Genomic DNA, 25965 nt, shown 5'->3' with positions numbered 1-25965 from the left:
CATATATTTGTATTAAAAATTTTGTCAAATATGTACAAATTATTAATTAAGAACTCAGTAACTTTAAAGAATTAGAACCCCGAACCCACAAGCTTCGAATCTTGGCTCCGCCTCTGCTAAAAATAACTGTGGTATCCAATGTAATAACAACTGATTAATTAACAATGAGTTTGTAAGTTCTACAAGATCTAATGCTTTAACTGAAATTTTATGTATGTGCGAAAAAATGAATTTATATTTATTATTCCCTCTTTTAAATTAAAAAATTCACAGCATCTAAATTATAAATTTACTGCCTTCATCAAATAAGTTATCTAGATTCTCATTTTACCGTTCTCTCCACTATGCAATTTTTAAAGTTGGTCTCTAAGACAAGAAGGATAAGATAAGCATATTAGGCCGAAAGACCGATGGAAATGAAAGGGAAGCTAAGCTTCTAAGCTAAAGAGTAACGGAAAGAGTCAAAAGAACAGTGCATGGGAGGACCACGTGTCAAACTGAAACAAGCACGTGTCCATGCAAATGCCACGTAACTCACATCTTACTTCTTCAAAACCTCGGTTTCATTCCTCCTCTTTGTGCATGTTCGATAAAATTAAAAGTAATGTCGGATAAAAATACTTTCTCGACGCCATTTCAATATTGTAGAATCTTGTTTAAGTTTTTCTTGTTCATAGTTGTTATCAGTAATGTGGTGATCAATGTAACAGCTTTGAAGGAGCAAGAAGGAACCCCAGGTTGGGAATGGGGTTTGGGTCCTCTAGTAAAGAGATCAGAAAGAAAATCAGTAGTTTCAACTGAAAATGGGCAAGTCTCTTCAGTTAGAGTATCTGATGGAACCGCTGGATTTTATCATCTTCAGTTCATCACATTGGAGCCTAATTCCCTCTTCCTTCCTGTTGTTCTACATGCAGATATGGTCTTTTATGTCCACACTGGTATTTATTTTGAATGTTTTCTAATTTTATGTGTTTTCTTAAATCGGACTATGTGTTCTGATTTTTTTATTTGGTGGAATAATGATTGAAGGGTCGGGAAAATTGACTTGGATGGATGAAAATGAACGGAAGTCGGTGGATTTAAGAATAGGAGATGTTTTCAGGCTGCCTTTTGGAGCTATTTTCTTCTTAGAGAGCAACTTAGAGCCTGCAAGACAAAAACTTAGAGTTTATTCCATCTTTGCCAATTCAGGGGATGACATACGCGTAATATTTCTTTGTTCTTCTCATCTCTTGTTGCGAACACTTAATTATTCATTTTTCTTGATCAAATATGAATATTTCACTTGTGTATATGCAGGAGCCAGTTAACACACCATACTCCAGCATCCGCGATTTGGTTCTTGGATTTGATAGGAAAGTCCTCCAAGCGGCATTCCATGTAAATCCCTTCTTTTATTTAAATTTAAGATCATGAATATGTGTTGCATTATATAGGGTAGCTATTTTTCCAGTGTTGGAGATAACTTCCATGATAGAACAAATTCCATTTTGGTCATAAATTGATAATTTGATCTTTAAAAGGGATGAAACTAAGGACATCAGCCCTGTCCATTGCACTAAGCCCATCAATTAGCCATTGCACCAAGGGAGCAAGATGATTTAGTCTGACATGGAAAGCTATATTTTTATGTAGTTAAATAAACGTAACAGTGTAAGTATTCTTTAGGACAGAATATAGACTCATAATTTGGTATATCTTCTGATTTTCCCTTGCTATTCAATAAAAAACTAGTCCTATTAGCGGGGTAAGTTCAAAATTTATTTCTGATGTAAAATTTCCTCTGTGAAGGTACCAGAGGATGTGATAGAAGTGCTGAATGGAACAGAAGTACCAGCCATCGTGCATGGTGTGCCAAAGTCAACAAAGAAGACCCTGTGGGAAATGGAGGCTCAGTTCATGAAAAGCCTTCTACGAAGGGGCAGTTACAGTTTCTTTGACATCCAAAGGAATAAAAAGAAGAGTACTAAATTGTTCAATGTTTTCCAAGAGAAACCAGATTTTGAGAATTGCAATGGCTGGAGCACAGTTATAAACAGGAAGAAACTGCCTGCACTAAAGGGTTCCCACATTGGCATTTACGTAGTGAACTTAACCAAAGGATCAATGATGGGGCCACACTGGAATCCAACGGCTACTGAAATTGGAATAGCAATTCAAGGAGAAGGAATGGTAAGGGTAGTTTGCTCAAGCACTGGAACACAACAGGGGTGCAAAAACATGAGGTTTAGAGTGGATGAAGGAGATGTATTTGCAGTGCCAAGATTTAATCCTATGGCACAAATGGCATTCAACAACAATTCATTTGTGTTTGTGGGGTTTAGTACATCTACAAAGAGACACCATCCTCAGTACCTAGCAGGGAAAGCTTCTGTCCTCCGTACATTGGATAGGCAAATCTTGGAAGCATCTTTCAATGTGACTAACACAACAATGGATCAAATTCTTGAAGCACAGGGTGATTCAGTTATACTGGAGTGTACATCTTGTGCTGAAGAAGAAATGAGGTTAATGGAGGAAGAAAGGAGGAGGGCAGAGGAGGAAACTAGGAGAAAGGAAGAAGAGGAAGCAAGGAAGAGGGAGGAAAAACAAAGGAGGAAAGAGGAAGAAGCTAGAAAGAAAGAAGAGGAAAAAGCAAGAAAGGCTGAAGAAGAAAGAAGGGAAAGAGAAGCAGAGGAAACAAGAAGAAGAGAAGAGGAGGCAGCTAGGGAAAAAGAGGAAGAAAGGAGGAGACAACAAGAAGAAGCAAGGAAAAGGGAGGAGGAGGAAGCTAAAAGGCAGGAAGAGGAAATTAGGAGGAGACAGGAAGAAGAGGAAGCTAGGAAAAAAGAAGAGGAGGAAGAAAGGGAAAAACAGGAAGCAGAGGAAGCAAGGAGAAAACAGGAAAAAAAGGAAGCTAGGAAAAAAGAAGAGGAGGAAGAAAGGGAAAAACAGGAAGCAGAGGAAGCAAGGAGAAAACAGGAAAAAAAGGAAGCAAGAAGAAGACAGGAAGAAGAAGAGGAAGCAAGGAGGCAGGAAGAGGAAATTAGAAGGAGGCAAGAAGAACAGGAAGCTAGGAAAAGAGAAGAGGAAGAAGAAACGGAAAGACAAGTAGAGGAAGAAAGGAGGAGACAGGAAAAAGAGGAAACAAGAAGACAACAGGAAGAAGAGGAGGAAGAAGCAAGGAGAAGACAACAGGAAGAAGAGGAGGAGGAAGCAAGGAGGAGACAGGAAAAAGAGGAAACAAGAAGACAACAGGAAGCAGAGGAGGATGAAGCAAGGAGGAGAGAAGAATCTAGAAGGCAGCAGGAGGAAGAAGCACAAAGAGAGGCAGAGGAGGAAGAAGAAACAAGAAGGCAGCAGGAGGAAGAAGCAAGGAGACAAGAGGAAGAAGAGGAGGAAACAAGGAGAAGTGAAGAAGAGGAGGCAAGAGAGGCAGAGAGGAGAAGGCAAGAGGAAGCTGAAAGACAAGAAGAGGAAGCTAGGAGACAAGAGGAAGAAGCAGAAACGAGAAGGCAGCAGGAGGAGGAAGAAGCAAAGAGACAAGAGGGAGAAGAGGAGGAAGCAAGAAGAAGTGAAGAGGAGTCGGCTAGAAGACAGGAGGAAGAAATGGAAAGGAGGCATCAGGAAGAAAAGAAGAAGAAGAAACTGAAGAAGAGGACAGGGGCCGACATGAACTGATCAGGAGAAGAACATTCCTCAATGTAGCATGATAAATGGGACTACATGCTTGGCTTTGTTACTGTCATCATTCAATAATTCTTAGTTAGTTTTCTGTATAAGCAATTTCGTGTATGTGTGTGTAATGTTTTTTCTTTCTTCCTTTTGGTATCATATTTGAAGCTTGTAATGTTGAAACCACCTTTCATGGATACTTTTTTCCCGCCAAGTCTCCAATACATTGTAGCAGAATGTGTTGGATGCATCTATATGCTATTAGATGTCATAGTAATTTTGTATGTAGTACTCGAGTAGAATACAATTCGAACTATGAGTGCACTGGATGGATGCAATTCATATAGACCTGAAACAGAACTAGATAGAATTATTCCTGGCTGCCACATTCAAGTTGGCATGTGAAATTGGATCCTTGTTGCTGCACAGGAGACTCAAACATGGTGTTACCCTCCCTGATCCTCTACTAAGTCCACCGTCTTTCACCTGAATTGAATATTGATTGAGAGGAAAGGAGTAAAACTATTTTCCTCATCGAATATGAGCCACTGGGGACAAAAATGTTGTCGTGTGCAGTTTATGATCTGTTCTGGTAGCAAATATTAGATTACTAGAAAAAGAAAGCAAAGGGGGTAATTCCAACCAATGAAAATAATTCAAAAATACTATAACCATGGAAAACCAAGAACAGCTATTCTGGAATTAGAACCTACATCCAAAGAAAAGATGAGCACTTTCTGCAAATGTATCCTCAGGCGAAGCAATGCAAGCGACAGTTTAAACTTAGTGTGGATACATCAAAAAAAGAACATAAGAAAGAAAATGGTATGTTGGGTTTCGCACCTGAAATGGAAACTTAGGGGCTGAAATAAACACAGATATGAAATTATCAATGTTTCGTTGCTACGAATTTAGAGCCACACTTCCTTCCGAAAAACTTTTTGGCCCCTATCTACTGGATAGATAATTTTTCCTTCTTTTCTTTAGGATAAATGCCTAAAAAGATGTTCTGATATAGAAATTGTTTACAACATCGCATTTCAATGGAAATTTAAATGGAAATATCTTTAATTTCAATATCTTCACCTTATTGGGGTAACCACTAGGCCATGATATTTGGGAACGTATAATCTCTGGCTACTAGAAAATAAAATTATAATTAATGGTGGAGAAAGATACAAGGAAATGGGAGTACCAAATTAGGAAGAACATGGTTTCCAAAGAAAAATAACTCGACAATTTACGCTAGTATAATTTTATAAGTTTTATCTACTTAAAAATTAGAAGAAAACCAAAATTAAAACAAAAATGCTTGAACGATTGTGCAATGTCTAAAATTGTTGACCTTACCTTTTAAGCTTTTTATTCAAACCGTACTTTGAAGTCTCATTCCTCTGTGATGTGAGATTCCAATTTCTTAGTTTAGGAAATATGGTCAACAATTTCTTTAAGTGAAAAAGAGAACTGCAAAAAAGAATTGTGTAAATTAATAGGATTAAGAGTAAATCAACAAATGGAGTCCAACTGACCTTATACGCAATACATACTTTTAGGTTTCTAATTTTTAGTCATAATTGTTGTTTTCCGGCGAAATCGGGTTTAATCAAAACTCATTTAGAGATTTGTTTTTCTAGGGTTTAAAGACAAGTGACCCAAATCCAATCCTGAAAACTCTTCGTATGAGCCTGGTCCGGAATAACTTGGATCGTGATATATGTTTTAACAAATAATAAGGAATAAATTAAGATTCAAATAGCTAAAAGAAAGAAAAATATTGTTTCCGTGTTCGTTCCTCATAAAGAAGTCCTCTCTATTACAAAGGGTAAAAGCTAAGATATAAGCAATGAGAATAAATCCCTCTTCCTTCTTTGCTAAGCTACATAGTATCAACATTAGACTTTTTAGCCCTAACGTTGGTGTGATGTGACAAGATTGCAGCACAACGTGCCTTTCTGTTGCGTCGCTCTGATCGAGACCTGCAGACATGACTTGAGTTGTTGGTGGGAGTGGAAGACAGCTGCACAGACCCCGTGGTCATATCGAGTACCCGGTCTCGTGACCAGACCCGGATGCGTTTTTACCCGCATACACCAGTAAGTTTTGTTCCCATGCATATGGAGTATGTACTATTGCCAATTTTCCAATGAGAAGAGCATGGGTAAAAGGATATAATAGTAATTAGTGAAAATCCATCTGTTATAACAACTCTTCCTGCCTTAGGAAGTTTTTAAAACACTTTAAAATACGGGTCGTATATATGAGAATCAGCAATTTTCAGGACCATAGCACTTAGTTAGCAGTGAGCATTGATGAACTACAGGAGTACGGATGTCCTTTCTGGTATACTGATATGATATGTCGCTGCATTTAAAGATAGAAAATGAAATACATAAAAAGTTTAATACAACTATATTAATCCAAAATGAGTAAAATATATTTCCTCAGTTCCAATCTATGTATTCTTTTATTTTTACTTTGTTCAAAAAAGAAGTTTTTTTTTAATCTAGAAATAATCTAACTTTAAAATTTTAATTTATCTTTAATAATCACATATATATATATAAAAGTAGGCAAAGGCCCCTCGGTGACGTGACGCTCTCTGTGATCAGGAAATGCATTTATCTATTTTCTCATTTTTTTGGTTTTTCTCACTCATTCTTTTCATTTACTAATTCATTTAAAAAAAAAAAAAGACAATACTATAAAAATAACCGTTTCTTCACCTATCCCTCATTTAGTACTATTTAATTAATTCATTTCTCCTAAAATGCCAAAAAACACACCCTTACTGTAGAAACTGTTTCTTCAACTAGGATCAAAACCTCTCAGTGACAATTTTCCTATGGTGCAGTAAATTAGTACTTCATATACAACTTGGACTGTGGTTTCATTGGCAGTGGTTATCATCGACTACTATACATGTTGTTAAAAGCTACTATGTTACATCCTCTGCAAATATCTTGAACCGTGTATTAACTTGTCAAAAAATTCTGAAAAGAAAGTGACACAATAGTGTCGGTGAAATATCCATATTTGAGACGCCGGTGGAAGCGGCGGCATGCGGAGGTGGCGGTGGCGGTGCAATTCCTATTAATGGAAGTAGCAGAGATGGTTGAAATCGATCTTTCAAGGATCTTTTAGCGACTTAATTGGTAACCATGATACCATTTTATGTTTTAACAAATTGCTCTTTTTAATATTTATTTCTATCCCAATATAGATGACACAACAATATTGCAACATTATGATATTTCATTTCATGATTTAAGTGGAATTACATAGGGTAAGGGTATGTTGGTATTGTTGTTTTTTGTGGGCAACTACAATGGAAGAAGTTGAAAGAAATGTTTTACGTATTGCTTTTTAATTTATAGTATAACATTTCTTTTGAATGAGATATGGTATTTTCTAAAATATCTTTGAAGTGGTTACTATATGACGAAAGAGTTACTAAGAATGTTAACAATGAAATAAAATAGGAGGCTAGAACTTATTCTCGTGCTTTAAGAGGAAGATGCACTTTGATAAACAACGACACTATAGAAGGAGAGAAAAATAACAAGAAAGGAAGAAAAAAAAAATAGGAATGAGAAAGCTCCTCAAAAGCGGATTTAGAGGATGAGGAGGAGAGATCTCCGAATGACAAAAATATTGGCGACTTGAACTATGCCTGTCAACCGGTTCCGTGTAACCGGTTTTAACCGGTAACCGGACCGGTTAAACCGGAACCGGAACCGGAACCGGTATAACCGGTTAACCGGTTCCGGTTAACCGGATATTAGTTAACCGGTCCGGTTCCAAATTTTTGTTAACCGGAACCGGTTAAACCGGTTAAAAAAAAAAAAAAAAAAAAAAAAAAGAGCCGTTGGACTTGGGCCTCGGTAATGGACCGTTGGCAACGGTCCATTTGCAAAAATGGTCGTTGCCAAACGGTCATTTTCTTAATTTTTGGCCCCCAAATTTTTTTTTTTAACACTTTAACCCCTCCCCCACCCCTATATAAACCCTTCTTCATTTTCATTTCAATTCACTCTTCTTCATCTTTCTCTCAAATCTCAATCTCTCAATTATAGTTACTTTGCAATAATTAGCCACAAAGTCTTATTATAGTTTGAACTTTCAATTATTAATTTTGCAATTATAATATTGTTGGTGGAGTTGGTGATTTTGCAACAATCCGAAGTAGCTTTGGTGGATTTGCAATTCTAGCCGCCTTCGCTTTGTTGGAAATTATTCCGGCAATTTGGTACCTTCGTTCCAACTCTATCTTTAATTTTTGCAATTTAATTCTAGCAATTTATTTTTCGAAATTTAATTTACGCAATTTAATTCTAGCAATTTATTTTTTGAAATTTAATTTACGCAATTTAATTTGTTGTAATTTATTTTATTGTGATTTAAATTATTTCTATTTAATAATGTCAAAGAGATTAAGACGTGGTGCCGGTAGTAGTAGTCGTACTGTTAGGGGTGCGCTTAATGAGGAAACATTTGTGGAAGAAACACCTAATTTAGGTATTGATGTTGGTGGAAATAATCCACTTTTAGGTCATGAGGCAATGCAACAACATTTTACCGACACTTTTAATGAAGACTTAGATGATGATGATGATGATGAAACACAACCCCCCGAAAATCTTATAGGAGATACAGGTCCTGCACAATCACATACACAAGACAAACCGCCTAGAACTCGTAGGCCAACAGCTAAAGTTTGGAAATTTATGACTAAGGATAGGGAAAATCAATCAGTTACATGTACCCTATGTGGACAAGTATTTAGTTTTAAGCAAGGAACTGGTAAGGATGGTGGAACGGGTACACTAAATGCTCATATGAGAACCAAACATATGGATGTTTGGGGAGAGCAAACGGGTTCAAATGTGGGGGGGATTCAAATGACGATAGACCCACGAACTGGTAGAAATTTTAAGTATGACAAGAAAAAAGAACGCGTAGAAGTAGCTAAAATGGTAGCTTATGATTGTTTACCATTTTCCTTTCCCTCGGGTTTAGGGTTTGTTACTTACATTCAACGTTGTTATAACCCGTTATTTGAGGGTATTCCTAGAAGTACTTGTAGAGCCGATGTTATAGATTTGTTTAAAAAATATAGATTTTATTTGCGTCATGTATTTAATTCTTTAAATTGTAATGTTTGTCTTACCGCTGATTTGGGTCTTAGTATTAACCATTTAGATTTCTTTGCTATTACATGTCATTGGGTTGATGACAACTGGGTTATGCAAAAAAGAATTATAGCTTTTTTATACGACGAAGGAAAAGGTCGTCACGATGGAAAATTTTTAGCCGATTCAATGTCTACTATAATGAGATTTTTTAACATTTATAGAAAAACACTTTGTATTGCTTTAGATAATGCTTCTAATAATACAAAGGCAATTGGTCTTTTAAAAAGAGAAATAAACCCTCCTCTAAGAAATATTTTTCATGTAAGATGTAGTTGTCACATTTTAAATTTAATTGTTAAAGATGGTCTTATGCATTTTGATGATTCTGTTCAAAAAGTTAGAAATGCTGTTGCGTTTCTTTTTTGTAATGCTAATAGGGGAAGAATTAGAGATTTTAAGAATGCTTGTGTGGAAAATAACCTTAGACCTAGGAAAATTCAAGTAGAAATTGAGACTAGGTGGAACTACACTTACATTATGCTACAACAAGCATATGAGTATAGGATTCCCATACAACAAGTTCACAACAAATATAATATTGATAGTGAGGATTGGTTAACTTATAGGCATTGGGAAGATGTTAAAGAATGTATTGAACTCTTAGAAAATTTTTATAATGCAACTCTTGCTTTTTCTAGACAATTCTATCCCACGGTAACCGGAATTTTAGCCTACTTAGCGGAAATAGCTAGAGTTTTACAAGAGTATAAATATAAACCCGATTATCAAGTGGCTATTTTTGAAATGATAATCAAATTTAAGAAGTATTTTTTTCCCATCCCAACTTTATTTATATTGGGTTCTCTTTTAAATCCTTGTTTAAAAGTGTCTTATACTAAAAATTTGGTTAGTCAAATTTATACATTTTTAGAAATTGAAGAGGGAGTTCAACCATCTTTAGCTGAAGCCGATCTCGCTATTGATGATGAGTTTAGAAGAGTTTTTACTCATTATTCTAGTTTGGAAGAACGTGCTACACCAGTTGCTCCACGCCCTACTACTTCTCATAGTAGCAAAAAGGGCTTGTCGGGTTTAAAAGTTTTACATTCACAGCCTCTATCTTCTTCTACTGCAAACTTTGATGAATTTAACTTTTATTTGATGCAGCCAAATGTGGATATCAGCCAACTGGATGAGGTGGACGTCTTAGCATGGTGGAAGAAGTACAAGGCAAGCTATCCGATACTTTCAAGAATGGCTCGAGATATCCTTACGGTTCAAGTATCAACCGTGGCTTCGGAGAGCGCATTTAGCCAAGGAAGACAGCAAATTGGAGACCATAGACATTCATTATCCGGCTTTAGCTTGCAAGTACTAGTGTGCATTCGAGATTGGATTAGATCGGAGCGACGCAACCAAAACTCAGAAGCGGAGCAAGGCGAAGACGAAGAAATTGAAGATTTGATAGCTAGTGGACCGGACCAAATGGAAGACTTTGAAGATATTTCCATGACCGAATATGATGTGGGGGAAATTAACGAAATGGTTCAAAATTGGTGATTTTATTATTCTACTATTTTTGTATAACTCATGTATTATTTGCAAGTTAAAAAAAATACAACTTGCAAATAAATGTTATCCAAGAATGAATAAAATATATGGCTCATTGAGCTTTCTTCTATTTATTTGTGTTTATATTTTTACTTTTATTAAGTTAGGAATATACCTAAAATATACTAAGAATATACTTAAGTTATATAGTATACTTAAACATATATAAGTATATATAGTATATATAGAAAAAATAGTATATATAGTATATAAGTATATATAGAAAAAATAGTATATATAGTATATATAGTATATTCTTAGTATATTTTAAGTATATATAGAAAAAATAGTATATATAGTATATAAGTAAGTATATATAGTATATAGTATATAAGTAAGTATATATAGTATATAGTACATATATACAAGTATATATACTATATATATTAAGTTATACACATATATAAGTAAGTAAGTATACTATATATACTTACTATATATACTTACTTATATATAGTATATAGTACATATATAGTATATAAGTAAGTATATATAGTATATAAGTAAGTATATATAGTATATATAGTATATAAGTAAGTATATATAGTATATATAATAAGTAAGTATATATAGTAAGTATATATAGTATATATATTAAGTTATACACATATATAAGTATATATAGTATATAAGTATATATATTATATAAATATATATAGTATATATTGTATATATAGTAGATATGTATATAAGTATATATAGTATATATATTAAGTTATACACATATATAAGTATATATAGTATATAAGTATATATATTATATAAATATATATAGTATATATTGTATATATAGTAGATATGTATATATAGTATATATATTAAGTTATACCTATATATCTATTAAGCTATCCTATATATAGTATATAGTACATATATATAGTATATATATTAAGTTATACATATATTTAGTATATATATTAAGTTATACATATATATAAGTATATATAGTATATATATTAAGTTATACATATATATAAGTATATATAGTATATATATTAAGTTATACATATATATAAGTATATAGAGTATATAGTACATATATATAAGTACATATAGTATATATATATATATATATATATATATATATTAAGTTATACATATATATAAGTATATAGTACATATATATAAGTATATGTAAGTTATACATATATATGTGTATGAAAAGCATTATTCTGTATTGCTGACTTGCTGTTAGGCTGTTAGTCAGTAAATATTTAAACTTTAATTATAAAATTGTATAACATATGTAAATATACCTACAATATACAAATAAATACTATAATATATATATATAATACAAAAAAAAAAAAAAAAAAAAAATTTAACGAGTCCAAACCGGACCGGTTCCGGTTTGGACCTTCAAACCGGTTAACCGGAACCGGTTAAACCGGAACCGGTTAGGCGGTTCCGGTTTTGGAACCGGAACCGGCCGGTTTCCTAACCGGTTACCGGTCCGGTTCCGGTTGGAACCGGTTGACAGGCATAACTTGAACGCATACAAAGGCAGTCGGAATCTCGCGGGTTAATCTAATTTCCTCTTTAGTATGGTATTCTACTATGAGCCTGTTTGGATGGGCTTATGCCTATAAGCTGTTTGCAGCTTATAAGCTAAAAAAAATAAGTTGGGGTAGTCTAACTTATTTTTTTTGGCTTATAAGTTGTTTTCAGCTTATAAGCTGCTTTAGATAAGCTAAGTCAAATGGGCTCAATTATTTTTTTGAGCTTATTTTAAGCACAAAATGACTTTAAGCTGGCCAGCCAAACACTCAAAAAAGCTGAAAACAACTTATAAGCAACTTTATAAGTCAATCCAAACGGGCTCTATATCTTTATTTGTAACTATAAATAGCAGCATGTTCCTTTTTCTATTTTCCAAATATAGTACTACTAACTATTAGACTCAGTATATAATTATTTGTCTAAAGCCTAAGCACTAAGGGATGAGAAATTAATGGAAAGACTAAACAAATGCCCAAAAGAGCGTTACTAGCGTCCCAAAATACTTTAAGGATCTTACATCCCAAAATCATTAATTGTACAATTACAAATATAATTGTAAATGAGAATCAATAGAAATATCTTAGTAATTATGTCACTATTAAAAGTAAAATAATCATTGAGAATGTTGTGTGTAATATTAGTTCTTAAAGACTATATGCCATAGTTAAAAATACCCACAATAAAAAAATCGTATGCTATTCAAAATTCTTATACGAGAAACTCTTTGGTTTTTTATCGACATCTTATTTGTTCTTTTCACATAAGTCAATTGGTTATTTTCTTTTATCGTTTTTTCATATATTAACAAAGTTATATTAGATAAATAATTCAGCATAATGCAGAGACTTTAGGCAAATATTCATTTTTAATGTTATTTGTGCCAAAGTTTATTTCATTTCAATTTCAGATTTTTGATGTGAAAGTTCTTGCCGATCTATACAGTAGTAAGTCACTTTTCTCATTATATTTAATTTTAGTTGTCTTATGATTATTAAATTGAGCTATAATTAAATAAGGAAGAGTAGAATGACGTGTTTATGTCTTAAAGACCGCGGATGATTTCTCTAGTGTAACTTATAGTCTTACAAATATAACTTAAAAGGGTCAAATATACCTTTCTACTTTAGTTTATTGGCTAACTTTACCCTCCGTTAGCCAAAGTGTTCACTTATATCTTAAGTGGATGGAAATTCCCAATTCAGCCAAAATAACTCATTTAATTAAAAATACCCATGCCCCAATTTATAACCCTCCCCGACCCATAAAATATAATCGAATGTTGTTCTCAATAAAAATTATATATATATGCATTTCTATTTGCTCGGAATGAACAGGTCTAGCTTTTCTTAAAAAAAAAAAAAGATTTGCTGAACAGTTAGTTAATTTTTTTTAGCTAATTTCAGGATTTAGAGTCAGTTGATTCTGAGCTTACTAAGTTTGACTATATGTGCAGTTTTTTAATATTATTTTTACATGTACAAAATTGTGTCACGAGCTGAAGGCAGTATTTTTTACTTCAAAAACCTTAAAAATTTCGTACCTATGAATCTCTACTTGTTCGGAATTAAACCGATCTATTTTTTTTAACAATTAATTAAATTTAGGATACACTTTGCAATGAAACAGATCTACGTGTTTTTTTTTCAAAAAAATTAACCATTAATTAAATTTTGGATAGCTAATTTCAGGATTTAGAGTCAGTTGATAATTACTTTATATAAATTTTGGATACCGATTATATTTTGTGGGTCAGGACGGGTTATAAATTGAGGCATGGGTATTTTTAATTAAATGGGTAATTTTGATTGAATTAAGAATTTTCATCCACTCAAGGGTATAAGTGAACACTTTGGCTAACGGAGGGGTACATTTGATTACTTTGGTTAACGGAGGGCAAAGTTAGCCAATAAACTAAAGTAGAGAGGTATATTTGACCCTTTTCCCTATTTTAAATTGGATATTTTAATTTTTAGATGGTTTTCTTTCTCACCAGACCCCAACTCTGTGAAAATTAATATACTGAATATATTGTTGTATATTTTTCTTTCTTGAATATTTGAATATTGTATTCAATCAAATATCGACACAAATTAGAAGAGATAAAGCATATATAAAGAAGTACAAAAGTAATTGGTGTACTTCTGAATTCTGATGAAACCCAATAGGTGGAGTTGAGAGGGATAGGGAGATAGATGACCATGGATATTGTGTAGCCATCATGAACTAAAGGGACCTACAAGATTAATGTTTTGGATACCCCATATCTTTCGCGACAGGCCCTTTAAATCAAGTTTTTGCTATCCAAATATCAAATGATACCACATGTCACCAATAGGTTCAGTGTGGAAAAGGGTTATTTCACCATTGCTCAACTCATGACAAGTGGATTTACAATTCACATTTTTCCTTCTTTCCTTGAAAAAAAAAAAAAAGTTTCCAGTGTACTAATGCCATCTACTTGTACACAAAATTATCAGGTAGTAAGCTGATTTAGAGTTTGCAAGGTTGAATTTATTGTTGAACTTTACGAATGCTCTAACTTATTATTTGGCTCAATGCATATGCAGCGACCTAAACTTATCTTTTTTTTCTATTTTGACATCTCAACTAAGTATTATTCCTATTGAACCTCTAAACTTGGCTTCAAGTGTGTCTATCAAACACAATCCAACATACATAGTAACATATATGGTGAATTTCATTTTCTTTAGTCTTGCACGTGAATGTAAATCGCATCCTATGTGGAAAATTTAACCAATTAAAACACTGCACTCATTTTAATTATACAGATCAGATAGGAAGAAGTGTGCTACTGTGTTATACAAATGAAGAAGCGCCACTTAAACCAATCAAATAACAAAACTGAAAAATAAGAAATCAAAATTGGAAACTAAAACTGATAACTGAAAAATAAGAAACCAAAACTGGAAAATAAGAAGCCAAAAATGTTAAGCAACACCAAATCCTATTATGTTATTCCAGAATCCCAAAAAAACTTCAAAATCAATCTCAAAAGGCTAATCTTCAATTCTTGGTTGTACAGATCAGATAGGAAGAAGTGTGCTACTGTGTTATACAAATGAAGAAGCGCCACTTAAACCAATCAAATAACAAAACTGGAAAATAAGAAATCAAAATTGGAAACTAAAACTGATAACTGAAAAATAAGAAACCAAAACTGAAAAATAAGAAGCCAAAAATGTTAAGCAACACTAAATCCTATTATGTTATTCAAGAATCCCCAAAAAGCTTCAAAATCAATCTCAAAAGGCTAATCTTCAATTCTTGGTTGGCCGAATTGCTTGGTTCTTGAAAAAAGGTCGTTATACACATATTTTGATGATGTGTATAATTAAAATGCGTAGGGAGTTTTAATTGGTTGAATTTTTCACACAGGATGCGATTGACATTCAAGCGCGAGGCTAAAGAAAATAAAACTCACCATATATATTATGCAAGTTGGATTGTGTTTGATTGACATACTTGAAGCCAAGTTGAGATGCCACAATAGAAAAAAGGAACAAGTTTAGGAGATTACATATACATTGAGTCTTACTATTTTAACTGTTGCTATTAGTCCATAAGGACTAAATAGAGCAACTTGTCTAACAAATTAACAACTGCTATAGGAATGAGACATCTTTTTAACGAAGAGCAAAATTGTTCAATTTCCCATTGTTATAAAACATGAGAGTTGCTAAATGATCACACTAATTTGATCATACTTATGTAAAAATTACTATAATCTCTATTGTAAAATTTTAAATTAAGATAAATTTTGAGAAAAAAAAGATAGAAATGACATTAAGTAAGCATAAATTATTAAATTTATCCTAAATAATCATATGAATTTACTTTATTTGGATCATTATGATCAAAATAGTGTGGCCACAAGACCTTTTCGATAAAACATTTCGGACCCTTTACCCTAGACTAATGTGCAAATCCTGAATTCAAATCTTCGACCAGTACAGTAATTTTTGGTACAAAAAACTTTGTACTTATGGCCTCGCAGTGAGGAAAATCTTGCATAGAGATTGAATGCCCTCGTTACATTCACCCTCCTTAATTGCAGCTTCCTAGGCTTTACTCTCCAAATAGCACTAGTCAACATCTCCATATTTAGTAAAGTTGTTTGCAATTCAACAGCCACCAAAAGTGTCTAGACATAAAATTGAATCTGTTTATTTCTATTGATCTCTCGAGATTTGATTTTGTAATCTACTTTATAAATATTGTTTTATTATATACTCTTTAATACAGAAGATTTATAAATAAAACACAAGAAATTTTGACAATATCATTTTTTTTCTATTCAAATAGTAAACGGCATTGGACATCACTTCTGCCTCTTATATTATTAGTAATTGTTGCTATTATCGTTTTTTTAATCGTAATTTTAGGTAGATAATAAATTGTAAATCATCAGTTGTGATAGGTCTTAGACAAAGAGTAAGCAAACCTAATATTGCAAATTTGAAAAGGAAGATTAGGTGAGAGACCATTGTTTATGACCTCGTCCGAAGATTAATCATATATCATTATTCCAGGTTACTGGTACCAAACAAGGATATCCGACAAGCTTAAGGTATAAACTTCTACATTAGCTCATTATTATTTATTTATTTATCAGCCCAAAGTTATAGCACTGCTATTAAAGAAATGATGATTTTAGAAGACATTTTGAGTTGCTACTTAAACTGATGCGAACCCTGACGTGTTATCATTTTCAGGTACTGTTGTTCAAGATTAGATGTCATAAATAGAGTTTGAAAGTCAAATTGGAAATGAGAAATGGTAAGGAAAACCCTGCATCAGATTCCTTTAGTTGATGTCAAAAGCACAACTACAAATGGCCCAACACAGCACACTCACTCGATCTAATCTATTTTATGTCTTTTCTCTAACTACGACTTAAGTTCTTCTACCTTTTAATCATTATCACTTTTATAAAAAAATAAAAAAATTATAACGGTAGTGTCTAGGAGCCCGTATGCTTAGCTTATAAGTTGCTGAATTTTGAGTGTTTGGCTGGTCAATTTATAAGTTATTTTATGCTTAAAATAAATTTAAAAAAATAAGTTGACCCGTTTGGCTTAGCTTAAAAAAAACAGGTTATAAACTGTTTTTTTTAAAGCCCATCCAAACAGGCTCTGGACTAATTTGCATGTATTTTATTAAATATTTCAGACTTCCACTTATATCAACACTAGTTAACTTTGTTCGTCAAGATTTAAGCAAATAAAATAATCGTCTAACTTGTTGAAACTGTAATAATTTAAACTTTGATCTCTTGTGATTTTTAGCCACTAATTAATGACTAATCTTTGGATGAAAATAATCCTATAAATTATAATGACTAATCTCAGCTTTATCTTCAAATTTACCTCAACGACTCTTACCATCTCCAAGCTTTGGCACTTTTTTCCCCACTGGTGTTGATTAAGGCATGGTCCTTCTCCTTCCCCTTTCTTATCAATCAAATCAATCAATCAAAATATAATAATAGGAGTAATGTATAATTATCACCGAATTTGGTGGCAACAAGGAGTTCGGCAGCTTGTGAGAAAATGGTAGCAGTCAGCCAAATTCTTTTAATAAAGTTGACGATTAGGAACGAACTTGCCGGCTTCATACTTATTAAACATAACATAAAGTTGAAATGGTTCAGAAATGTATTTTATCTGTAAATTACTACAACTTGATTTGGTCCACCACTCCTACCCTTGAGTGGTCGCATCAAGAATTCGTTGGCTGAATTTTAGTTTTCCATGGATTACTTTAAGTTTGGAGTGGAACAGCATTAACACATTCATTATTTAATTTACGTTTCAGTTATGATAATAATAATGCAAGAATTGTTATGTAAATTTGGCCTACTTTAAATGGGCTTCTATTTTAAATACTCTTTGTCCACACATATTACGTATTCTTATTCCAGATGATGCATTACTAAAAAAAATTAGTACTATATTAGTAATGCATAATATTATTAAAGTCAAATGTTGTAAAGGCTCAAACAAAACTTCCCAGTGCCTACATGAGATGCTATTTAATAACAATTTACACCAGATTAGCCTCCCTTGGTTAAATACGTTACTACTTATACATTTTCACATAACATCTTTATTTGTAATAAACAGCAGAGGAGTTTATGTAGCTACATCTACTGTACAGCAAAAAAAGGACCTTTTCCTTTTCCTACACAAAGGAGGCAGTAGAACAATCTTAAAAGTGTCAACTGCCTCAGAGCTATGCTCCAAGTCCTTGGGGCTGCGGGTACTGCTTTGGTTACCAATTTGTTTTGCTGCATCAGCTAAAATTTCATGGTCCTGTACATTATAAAGCTGACCCTTCTCAACTAGAGCAAGTATGGTCATTCTTTCACTGAGAGATGAAGTCGATATCATGAATTTCTTCCCAAGTCTTTCCCACTGAAATCTCCACTACCAAAAGATCCTCCTGCAGTCGCCATGTCGAGATTACTTCCCATTATTAGGGCAGATAATCCAGGTGTTGGACCGACACTAGCTGCCATCCCCAATCCAAGAAGGTCAAGAGTAGGATGCTTGGGACCAAAAACAGAAGGAGTTCCCAACATTAATTCCTTCAGACCAGAACCAGCATCACATGGCAGTCCAAGGCCAAGACCTGCATCGGTATCAATTGGTCTCCCACTCCATTCTTGCTGCCCGTTGGAAGACGATGCGTTGGAGGACATAACGCCAAAGCCCATCAACAACGATGAGCTGGTCGCTGCTGCACCCATCTGAGCTGCCTTCTGCAGTAATGCTGTTGCTGACATGGCTGGTTGTGGTGCTGGAGCATATTGCCTCCGTTCTTGACCAGCTTGTCTAAAAATTGACGAACCGTGACTCATTGCTAGGCAGAGAGATATTGGTTCTGTAGATGAAGGTGGTGCCAGCTCAGGAGCCATGGCTCGAAACATATCAGGAAAACCAGGCGCTTGAGATGGCAAACTTCCCGAAGCTGTTGATGAAGCAAACAAGCTTCCGAAAACACTACTGCTAGTAGTACTTACATTACTACAAGAGCTACTACTGCTTGCTACCGCTGCTGTTTCCTCTATAACCTGTTTGGTAGCAGTTCCAGCAGAATTTGGATTTGGATTCTCCCGCAACTCTGTATAGATTGTAGCAATTATAAAAAGATAAAAAAGAAGCATACTTGTTTAAGGAAACAGAGAAAGTTAAGCTTTTTATATAAAAGAATGTTATCTGTAGCAAAAGGAGATTCAAAAATAGTAGAGTATCCTTTCTTTACAACCTTTAACTTATTTAAGCATACTAGTTATTTCTTTCTTTGGGCAATGATTTTATTAGATTGAATCTTCATTTTTAATTATCTACCAGATATCCTTTTCTTCCTATTTTAGACCCTACTTCTGCCTACAGGATTCGGATTGATTTATAGAAAAGATAAATGATTTTGTACAAACGACTAATACAGATAAGAACAAGGATCAATAAATGACAAAATTAACTAGACTCCAAGAAAGAAAGAACAAAGTTCTTTTGTTTGGTATGTAACAAACTCAAATGCGACAAACTAAAAATCAAAAATTCAAAATTTCAAACATCAGCTCAAAACAGGTATTACCTGGATTCTGAACAGAGGAAACAAATGACATTACGGAAGTTGACGGTGGAATTGCAGGTGTCATTAAAGGCTTTGGAGCTGCCGGTGGAGGAAGAGCTGGTGGTGGTGGTGGTGGTAGTTGAGACTCGGTGGCAGGTGATCGCGCTGGCGGTGTTGACGGTGGTGATGATGAAGCAACAACTCGTTTGTTCGGCTCCTCATTGGCATTAGGAGGTTTCTCTGGCAGTGCTTTTGCACTTTCTTGAGCTAATGCATCACAAAATGCCCTGTGCGTGATAAAGCTATCCCTCCTATACATTATTAGCAAATAAAGTTATCAACTTTAGAACTAGAAAAGCATACTGTTGATTTAATAACAGTGAGAAATTAAAAGCAACATAAGGTATTGACCTTGAAAATAAAGTGCCACAATCACATTTATACTCTCTGGTACCACAAATCTTTGAATGAGCTTTTAAATCAGACTGAACAGCATATTTCTTGGAGCACTTATCACATCTCCACTTTTTCTCACCATGTTTACGGCAAAAATGTTTTTTAATTCCAGTCAAATCACCCAATGCCCTTGAAGGATCATGATGAACACAAGTGATTTCAGGGCAAACATATACTCTTTTCTTCACTTCATTACTTGATCTTTGCCTCAGCTTCCATGGCAAATTATGACCTCTTCTATGAAGCTGCAAATTCTGGTCTCTTTGAAACCCTTTACTGCAAATTTCACAAACAAATCTGTTCGTCGCCAGCAAAGTTTTAGGTGACAAAGCAATAACCTCTGCATTGGGATCTAATCAAACCAAACAAAAAAAAAAATCCCAAAAAAATCAAACCTTCACTCAATTTTGGAAATTGGGTTTATCAAGAAATGTTGTTTAAACATGATTTACCTGGCATCCCTGGAAGATTACGTTTTTTCTTGCCTGATTCGTTTTGAGGAACTGTTTGATTACCTGAAGAAGAAACACTTGCTTCACCTGAACCTGTAGAATCATTCATGGCTGATGAGTTATCTGGGTCGACTGGCATGATTACTTCTAGGGTTCTCTCTTTTTTTTTTTTTTTTTTTTTTTTTTGGGTTGCTAAAAAGGCAAATCTTTAGAACATTTATGTTAAAAAAAACAACTTTCTGCTATCAAGCTTTTTTGGGGTCTTGATATATGCTTGCTTTTTGCCGCATCTATCTACCAGTCAATCTTGCTTTTTTCGTTTTTGCTTTTTCTTTTGTATACCCAACTACCAGTTCTGATCAAACCAAGCTAAATTAGCAAATACCCATAACTTAGAATTAGCTCATAAACAAAACCCAGATTCCAAAAAGTCAATCACTGGAATATAGAGAAAGTCAGTCAACTTTAAGGAAATGGGTTTTGCTTGGTTATAAGGAAAGGTTAATGAAGGAAAACTCTGAACCGGAGATGAGAATGAGAACCGGTTTAGCAAGTCGGCGGCTCGGAAATCTAGAGAGAGAGAGGGGAAAATTAAATGTGAGAAACAGAGACTGCAAAAAGTCTACTCAGTCTTGGGTCGTCACTCTTTACTTTCTAAGAACATGAACAAAATGAGTATAATAATCAGACAATAGAAAATTATGAATGGAAAACCATACTGGTAGCGAGCAGTGTTTAAAAAGGCAGGGGTGTAAGACGGGGCATTTTACATATGCTTTGATAAGACGTAAGCTTCAAGGCGCGTAAGCCTTATGGATATTTGATTTTTTATATTTCATAAAATAATATAATTATAATAAATGTTTTTAAATAGGTAAAATTACATAAAAAATAAAAGAAAAGTATATATATATATATATATATATAACCTTACAAGTATAAACAATACAATGAAATAAAAGCTATTATAAAATGCAAATCAACTCTAACATCTTAACTTTCAAATAATGAAAAAATCACAATTTGTTAAAACAATATTACTATCATACTATTCATTGTATCTCCCTATAACAACTTTATCAGTATTATAATTGAAATGTAACTCCTTCATGAATAAAAATAAAATTACTTTCAAATAGAGAAATAATAAAATATGATAATTTTTATACATAGGACAAAAGACCAATGACAAGTGAAAATTCACAATTCGGTTATGTATTCTTAAAACAAATATTAAGTGATATTCACCCTCACGATGTTCTCATATAGTAAATATGCAATACTACGACTTGTTATTTGAGTTATACCCAATCTTTTTATTTCGGTAAATGAAAAATTATTAAGTATCAATCATTTGTTAAAGAATTATGAGAGTCAACGGTTTTAATTAAGGAATTTAACATATAATTGTATAAGAACTGTTAGGCGAGCCCCGAGCGTTGGGAGTTAGGCGTGTTTAGGGCGTACAATCGGGCGCTTAGGGAGTAAGTCTCGCAGAAATTAAGCCCCGCACGTGAGCCCTGGAGCATTTTGCTAGTGCCCCGCCCCGAGGCGAGCCCTGAAGCGAGTCCCAAAACTGTCTTTTAAAACACTGGTAGCAAGTACTTGTCGTTACAGTAAAGTAAATAAATGTGTCCAAGAAAAAGAAAAAAATGTAAATAAGTATGTCTTGAACCCTGGAGGATAAGGACATCTGCGGTTATTATTAGCACAACTCATGATTTTGAATCTAATTAGCGATTGAATATGCATTTTATCTCATAATTTTAAATTATGATTTGAAATTTCAATTTATTCAAAAAAAATTGTAATTTGGGGTTTCAAATCATGATTTTAAAATTTTTAAATATAAAATTTGACTCATAAGTTTATATTTTGTAAAATAGACCCATAAGTTGGTAGATATTTTTAACAATTACTACCATCACTATTTACCAACCTTTATTTATGTCTATCATGTGAGAGGATTATATTAAAGAGTAATTACATTACTATTCATGTTAAAAAAAATTCTTATTGACTAAAATTTGATCAATTGATATTGTATTTTCTAGAAAGTCTTTCTAGTAGCATGTTAATTTTGTTATGAAGTATGACTTGCTCATTTGGTAAGATTGTATAAGAATTAAGAATATTTTGATAGTTTTCACAACTTGTGGAGTTTTTATGTCTATAAAAAAAATACAACTTAAGAAATTCAAATTGCATATCCAAACATGATTTCAAATTATGATTTCATTTCATGATTTCAAACAATGATTCAAATCATGTCCAAACGGCTCCTTAATTGTTCTTGTTCAAGACTTCACTGCTATGCACATTTGACCATAATCATCTATATAACAAAAAAAATATTCCGACCGAATATTTGCGTCAAAATAACAAAATACTTACATGATTAATTAATGTATTTCATCTCTTACTTATAGTAAATTAAATAAATTGATGCAAATTTTAAATTTAAATTTATTTTTCCATTGGCTACGTATCCTGTTCTGTTAAGTAGAGGAAACAAAATGGAAGTATTTGATAAACCAAACTGTGCGCACAATTTAGTTTAGTTTGGCATTAATTATGAAAAATGGTTAATATCTAGATTTAATTTGATACTGAATGGCCGTTTGTTTGTAATTCTGTATATTTAGTCATTTAGATACACAAATAAAAATTGAAGTGAAGCAAACTTGTATGTGGAAATATATGAAGGAAATGAGATATCTTGCCCTCTTACAATTTGAATAGAAAAAAATGTCCTTTTTAAATCTCTTATGTGTTTTTTTTCTTCAGATTTCTTATATATAAAACATGAATATCTCTTGTAACAGGGACATAAAATTTTAAAAAAAATTGTAAGGGGTAGAAAATCCAATTCTCCCAAATTTATTTGTTTTTCATACATACAATTCTATTAGTTAATGTCCATTTACGAATTATGTTTATATTGTTATTAGATAAAATTAAATTGAACCAAACCCAAATTAGAAAGTAGTAATATAAATGTCATTTTGCAGTTTCCCAAACCGTGCATTTCTTTTTCATTCATATGTCCCTTAATAGTAAAAAAACAAATTCGAGAACTGAAAATGAGAAGTTCTATTTTCGGCCTTAAGAAGGTTTTCGAGCTTTGTTACAGTCCTCAGTCCCCACCTTTAAAGTTTAAACCCGATCCCAAAAATCAACAATTTTACAGTTAATTACTCGTCATGGGACGAGCTACCCTTTTACGGTAAGAAATTGCACTCTATTAATAGTCTATAAGCAACGATAAGAACTTGCACACAATCAATCAATGTTTATGTCAATTCAATAAATATATAACATATAGTTTCATATGAGCTATTATTGTTGTTGTTAAATTTTATTTAATCTTCTCTTGCTCTCTTCTACTTCTCCTTCTCGAACAATCAGAGACTGAAATAGGGGAATGTGAAGTTTTGGTCTAAATATAGCGTAGTAAGTTTTCACTCAGTCAATAATTTTTTTATTGTATATATATATCGTGAAAATAGGATCTCTTGCCCTCTTACAATTTGAATAGAAGAAAATGATATTTTCAAATCTCTTATGTATTTTTTTTTCAGATCTTTTATGTGTAAAAAATGAAAATCTCTTGTAAAAAGGTTATAAAACTAAATAAAGTTCGTAAAGGATCAAAAATCCAATTATCCTATATATATATATATCTACGTTTTATTCTAATGACACATGATTTATAATCACCGCAAAAAATCCTTGTCCCTTGTAATAATTGATAGCTAGAAGTTCATATATTTATACTATATATAAGCATGAGTTTGGAGGTGGTTTCGTTGTCTACCTCCAACTCATGTTTAAAAAAAAAAAAAAAAAAAAAAAAACTAGACCCCATATTAAAAAATAAGTAATATCAAAAAAAAAATGTGGATCCCATATTAAAAGATCAAGCAATATCCATGTAATTCTTAAAGTATTCCCCATTATGTCAATAATGGTGATTAATTTTTCAAAAGTAGTTCTGAATATATTATTATTAAGCTTCATTTTTTAAAAGTTACTATTACAACTGATTACATTTTATAGTTTCATGGGTGATATCTTACCTCACCAACTGTAATTCTATAATCAAATTAATTGAATATTGTTACAACTGATAAAATAAATTACTCGGATGTTTATTGCAGTACTGTTTAATATCCTAAAAAGAAATTAAGATGAGTATTACATTCTCAAAAGGTATTTTCCAATGTCTTAAGTTTCTAATTATATACGGAGCACCATAACAACCAAAATAATTTATTAGTACATACTTATGATAGGTTAAGTAGAAAAAAAAGATAGAAATCTTATACCGCATCTATGCCCATATTATATGACACAATACACATAATCACCATATGTATAAAAAGTTTCACGTTTTAGCCCAGGAGAATGGTAGTTCAAATGATGTTTTCGTATTTAGAAGTAGTTAAAAATTCAATAAATTTTGAAATTCTGGTTCAAATTTGACTAAAGCGTAGTTTAAAAAGTGTTTATTAGCTTTTTTCTTAAATAAAGTCATATAAACTTAAACAAAGAAATAACATCATGACACAAATTATTGAATCCGTGCTCCCAAAATTTCTATCTTTACATACATGACTTTCAAGAAATGTTGTAGAATATATCAATTCTTTTTATAATTACATAAAAATAAAATTATAAATATATATTGAATAAAATTATAAATATATGTTGGGCCCGTGCTGACACGAGCTCTGGTATTGGTATCTAGTATTATTAGGTAAACCACTTTGACTAGATGTTAGAGGCTTTATTAAACAATGTTTTTTCATTATCACGCCAAGAGTTGAGGTAAAAAGTCTCTTTCCTCGATTAAAAAATTAAACATGTATGTATTTATCTACGGATGTAATTATTCTTTTTGTTCCATTTTATGATGATATTTGATTGGACACAGAATTAATATTTCCGTGTGTAATTTGTTTGCCTTAAACTGCAAAATTAAATTTGGATCAAAATATTTTTCGCTAACAGATTGTTATGGTTTTCCTTCATAGAAAAAGCCAGTATCTATCTCAACAATCTTTTATTTTTTCCTATGTAAGTGTAGGAGACACAGCTAATTGCCAGTGGACATGTTACATTTATTACTATTAGTCAAAGAATTGATTTGTCCATTCCACGCTACAAATAAAGAGGCTCAGCTGACTCAAAAGATAAAAGATCTACAAAACTGTCGATCAGCACCTTATTCTCAAATTTTCTCCTTTTTTATTTTATTTTTCAAGTCACTTAGTAGGCGTTTGGCCATAACAATTATTCACTATATTTCGGAAGGCCATAAGAATTATTCATTATATTCCGGAATTTTTTTCCACTTTTTTCACTTTTCAACGTTTGGCCATAAGAATTCTGAATACAACTTGAAGTTGTATTCCGGAATACCAAAAACTCAAAAAACTTGTTTTTCAAAAAATTTCACTTTTTTACAACTACATTTCACCAAAAATTACAATTTCAAAAACTATGGCCAAACACAACTCCAACTCCAACTCCAAAATTCCAAAAAAAAGTGATTTTTT

The 25965-nt window shown here is 32.7% G+C and overlaps 2 protein-coding genes across 2 annotated transcripts; one reads left to right on the top strand and one right to left on the bottom strand.

Annotated features, from left to right (window-relative positions):
- Nucleotides 1-575: 575 nt before the first annotated feature.
- On the top strand, nt 576-3851 carry LOC132621634 (vicilin-like seed storage protein At2g18540). The gene is made up of 4 exons (XM_060335970.1): nt 576-938; nt 1030-1205; nt 1300-1380; nt 1792-3851. The coding sequence occupies exons 1-4, from the start codon at nt 605-607 to the stop codon at nt 3658-3660; spliced, it is 2460 nt and encodes an 819-aa protein (XP_060191953.1). The 5' UTR covers nt 576-604; the 3' UTR covers nt 3661-3851.
- A 14015-nt stretch (nt 3852-17866) lies between these two features.
- LOC132622419 (zinc finger protein GAI-ASSOCIATED FACTOR 1-like) lies at nt 17867-21108 on the bottom strand. The gene is made up of 4 exons (XM_060337027.1): nt 20405-21108; nt 19908-20304; nt 19518-19807; nt 17867-19040 (listed from the first exon to the last, which is right to left on the bottom strand). Exons 1-4 carry the CDS (start codon nt 20541-20543, stop codon nt 18304-18306), a joined length of 1563 nt encoding a protein of 520 aa, XP_060193010.1. The 5' UTR covers nt 20544-21108; the 3' UTR covers nt 17867-18303.
- Nucleotides 21109-25965: the final 4857 nt, after the last annotated feature.

The sequence above is a fragment of the Lycium barbarum genome, chromosome 12 (genome assembly GCF_019175385.1).
Source record: "Lycium barbarum isolate Lr01 chromosome 12, ASM1917538v2, whole genome shotgun sequence".
NCBI classification, from domain to species: Eukaryota; Viridiplantae; Streptophyta; class Magnoliopsida; order Solanales; family Solanaceae; genus Lycium; species Lycium barbarum.
This window is presented reverse-complemented; position numbering and strand designations above follow the sequence as displayed.